This window comes from Apaloderma vittatum, unplaced genomic scaffold, assembly GCF_000703405.1.
Source record: "Apaloderma vittatum isolate BGI_N311 unplaced genomic scaffold, ASM70340v1 scaffold2741, whole genome shotgun sequence".
NCBI lineage: Eukaryota > Metazoa > Chordata > Aves > Trogoniformes > Trogonidae > Apaloderma > Apaloderma vittatum.
In genome coordinates, this window is record NW_009698326.1 from 31,795 (window position 1) to 35,012 (window position 3,218).

At 46.4% G+C, this 3,218-nt stretch overlaps 1 protein-coding gene across 1 annotated transcript in view; it reads left to right on the plus strand.

Annotated features, from left to right (window-relative positions):
• LOC104280341 (vascular endothelial growth factor receptor 1) overlaps positions 1-3,218 on the plus strand; it is a gene marked incomplete at its 5' end in the record, with an annotated part of 42,318 nt that overhangs the window by 26,004 nt on the left and 13,096 nt on the right. The window contains 3 exons of the mRNA XM_009877959.1: positions 456-569; positions 1,281-1,369; positions 3,032-3,191. Of these exons, the coding sequence (XP_009876261.1) occupies positions 456-569; positions 1,281-1,369; positions 3,032-3,191 (363 nt within the window). The remainder of the gene's footprint in view (positions 1-455; positions 570-1,280; positions 1,370-3,031; positions 3,192-3,218) is intronic.

The following is a 3,218-nucleotide window of genomic DNA, read 5'->3' on the forward strand; positions in this document are numbered from 1 at the left end:
CTAAAGCTGATGGCTGCATCAGCCTCTGGAAATGCTTTGCTCTTGCCACTGACTCCTTGAGATTTAATTAGTTCAGGCTAGTACATAACCCTTAGACAGCTGAAGTCAGGTCAGATGAAACGTACTCTAGATAGAGTTAATTATAGTCTTGAAATCCCTTTTTATTTGTTCTTTAATTTTTTTGGCTGAAACAACGAAACTATTCATGTGAAAAAAATTTCTCTCCGTTCTAAATATAACAGAGTCTACTGGGAGGAAGCTGAGTGCCTAACTCTTTTTATGGGTTTTATTGCAAGTAAGGGGATGCTGAGCAGGGAGGAATAGAAAAAGAGTATCAACACATAAAGTACATCCAGTAATGGAGGTTATTTCAACAGAGAGTAACAAGAAGTGATAAAGCTCAGCAGGATCATTTTTTTGCCACTTCACATTGGCTTTTCTTTCTGTGTTTACAGAAGGGGCCACAGCAAGTGAGTATAAAGCGCTGATGACTGAGCTGAAAATCCTGATCCACATTGGTCATCATCTCAATATTGTGAATTTGCTGGGAGCTTGCACAAAAAATGGAGGTAAAAAAATCTGCACTGCACTGAAAATGGGTTTGGATCATTTCCCAGTAACAGTCAGCTGGTCATGTTAGGTTTTTTTTCCAGAAGTCAGGTTCTTAACTTGAAATATTGGAGCTCATCCTGTGGTTGGTGAAAAATAGAGAAAGAAATGCTTAAACATTTTCTCTACTTAAACTCTGTTTTAGTATTAACGTGCAAAGTGTGAATTTAGTGTTATGCCACATGTTCTCCTTTATATCACTCACTTCATGGCTCAAGCTCAGTTAAATATGAGCTGGAAAGGCTTGGAAGAAGGGGTATGAGCTATTGGCCCTGAAGAGTGAATCTGCTGTAAAATCCTTCATGATATTCCACTAAAAAAATCAAAGGGCCAGTATGAGCGATCGTTTGTTTTAGATATGTCACCTATTTTAGTTCAACAAGCATGTGTGGGCTGCAGAACTCCAGTATGAATGCAGACTGCCCAAGGAGGAAACAGAGGGTCCCTCAGGAGCCGGGTTCATGACCCAGCTTTCAAAAAATTAGGCTCTTCCCTAATTTTGAGAAACAGTGTTGTTTTGCCCATGTGTCCAGTGTCCTTCAAGCAGCCTTCTGCTTCATTAGCATACTGTTAGTTATTCTGGACTCAGGTTATAGCTATGGGCTTGAAAGACTCTTCTCAGAACTGACGCTGCCTTTTATTGCTTCATGCTGCAATTTCCTTTTGCCCAGGGCCTCTGATGGTGATTGTTGAATACTGCAAGTATGGGAATTTGTCAAACTACCTGAAGAGCAAGAGGAATTTTTTCTGCCCTAACAAGGTGAGGAGGCAGATGCCTCTGGTAGGGTCCATCTTATCTAACGTGAGTGTTGGTAATGTAGATGTCAGTCTCTGAGCTGGTCTACTTAGAGTCTCTTCTATCGAAGGAGAGAAATGGCTTTTGGGTGCAGGTCACCTTACCTGTTTTAATACTTGATGTGGGGTGCGTTGTGTCAAGAAAGGACTCATTTCTCTGCCCTGACTGTGCAAGGAGTCTGCCATGAGTGATTTAGATGGAGCCATCCATAGTGAGAGGAAGTGAATCCTGTCCAAAGTGTCCCCACATGCTCTTGCCCCACTGCTGACGAATCCGTTCCTTGGGGTCATTTCAGAGGCTGGTGTCAGCGAAGCCAAAGGAAGTGGTTTTGCCCACCAATTTCAGGACCGCTGGGAACGCAACTGAGATAATGCCATTTAAAGCTCATGTTCCAAGACAACCTAATGTTCAGAGATTTCCAAGTAATCTTATTATTGTGTGAGGAGAAGGGCTATCAAGACAAAAAGAGATTAGAGTCTTGTCCTCAAGTCCTGCAGCCCTCTGAATCAACTCCATGGCATGTTTCTTATTACAAACCCGAACCCAAATGTGCCAACCATATTTCTGCTTGTGCACTTTCAGCAAAATCCCCCAAAGGAGTAAGGGCTCTGAAGTGGGATTTAGGAGCCTGGATCCAGAATGGCAGCCCTCAAAACTCCTGCTCAGCTGTGCCAAAAGCTGAGCAGCATCTCTGGGGTTTTTTTCTGGATATCTCTGTGGTATGGCACACTTAGGAGGACCTTCCCCTCCCAAGGGCTCTGGTTGAGTCTCCGTTCCCAAGGCTGTCGATGTTGGACTCCACATGAGACACGACAGCCGATTCCTCTAACCTGAGGTTGCTGGTGTAGAATGCTCAGCGAGGAGCATGGCTGTGCGAGATCCATGCTGCAGAAGTTGCTTATATCCCCTCCAGTGAGGAGCCTGCCCAAACTGGGTGCTCCAGCACCCTTGGGAAGGGAGCCCAGGAGAGTGGGAGAGAGGGAGCCCAGGGGAGTGGGAGAGAGGGAGCCCGGTTCTGCCTCTGTGTGTAGGGGAGAGAGATGGTCACAGGACAAGAGAAAAGGGAAGAAGGGGCAACAGCAGCTGTTTTTCAAACATGAAGTGCTCTTGCTCCTCTTTGGAAGAGCTTACAGCCCCACATCAAACACTGTGGGGAGGATGCACATGCAGGTGCCTTAAGCAGCCTCAGACAAAAACCTGACACTTGAGGGCCAGGACACCTGCACCATGGGCACATCCTTCTCAGCTCATCCCACCATGCTCTTTCTCTGACTACCAGAGAGAAAATGCCTTTTCAGATGTCTCCTTTCAGGCTGAGATGAACCAGAGCCCAGCATATGTGTCCATTCATGGACCCTGTAAATCCTAACCGTGGCAGAGGTAGCCTGACAACTGGGTTGTGCCAAAATCATGTGCAGGTATTCCTAACCCACCATGTTTCCACCCTCTGGGGATGGCAACCTTGGCGGAGCGCAGCCCTGCCACCAACCCCACGTGCCATGGTGGCACCGAGTGTGACTCAGACCATCGTTTTCCCCCAGCAGAAGAGCAACAGAAGTCTGAGTCGATTCCTTTCCCACTCCCTCTGTCACTCTGATGCAGCACCTCTTTTCTGTTTTTTTGAAGGACTCCCCTCCACAAGGAGAGCTAATGAAAGAGAAGAGGGATATTGAGCTGGTGGAAGGCAAAAAACAAAGGCTGGCCAGTGTCACCAGCAGCGAGAGCTTTGCGAGCTCTGGGTTCCAGGAAGATAAAAGTCTGAGTGATGTGGAGGAGGACGAGGAGGGTAGGTATTAATTCCTTCCTGTCCCTA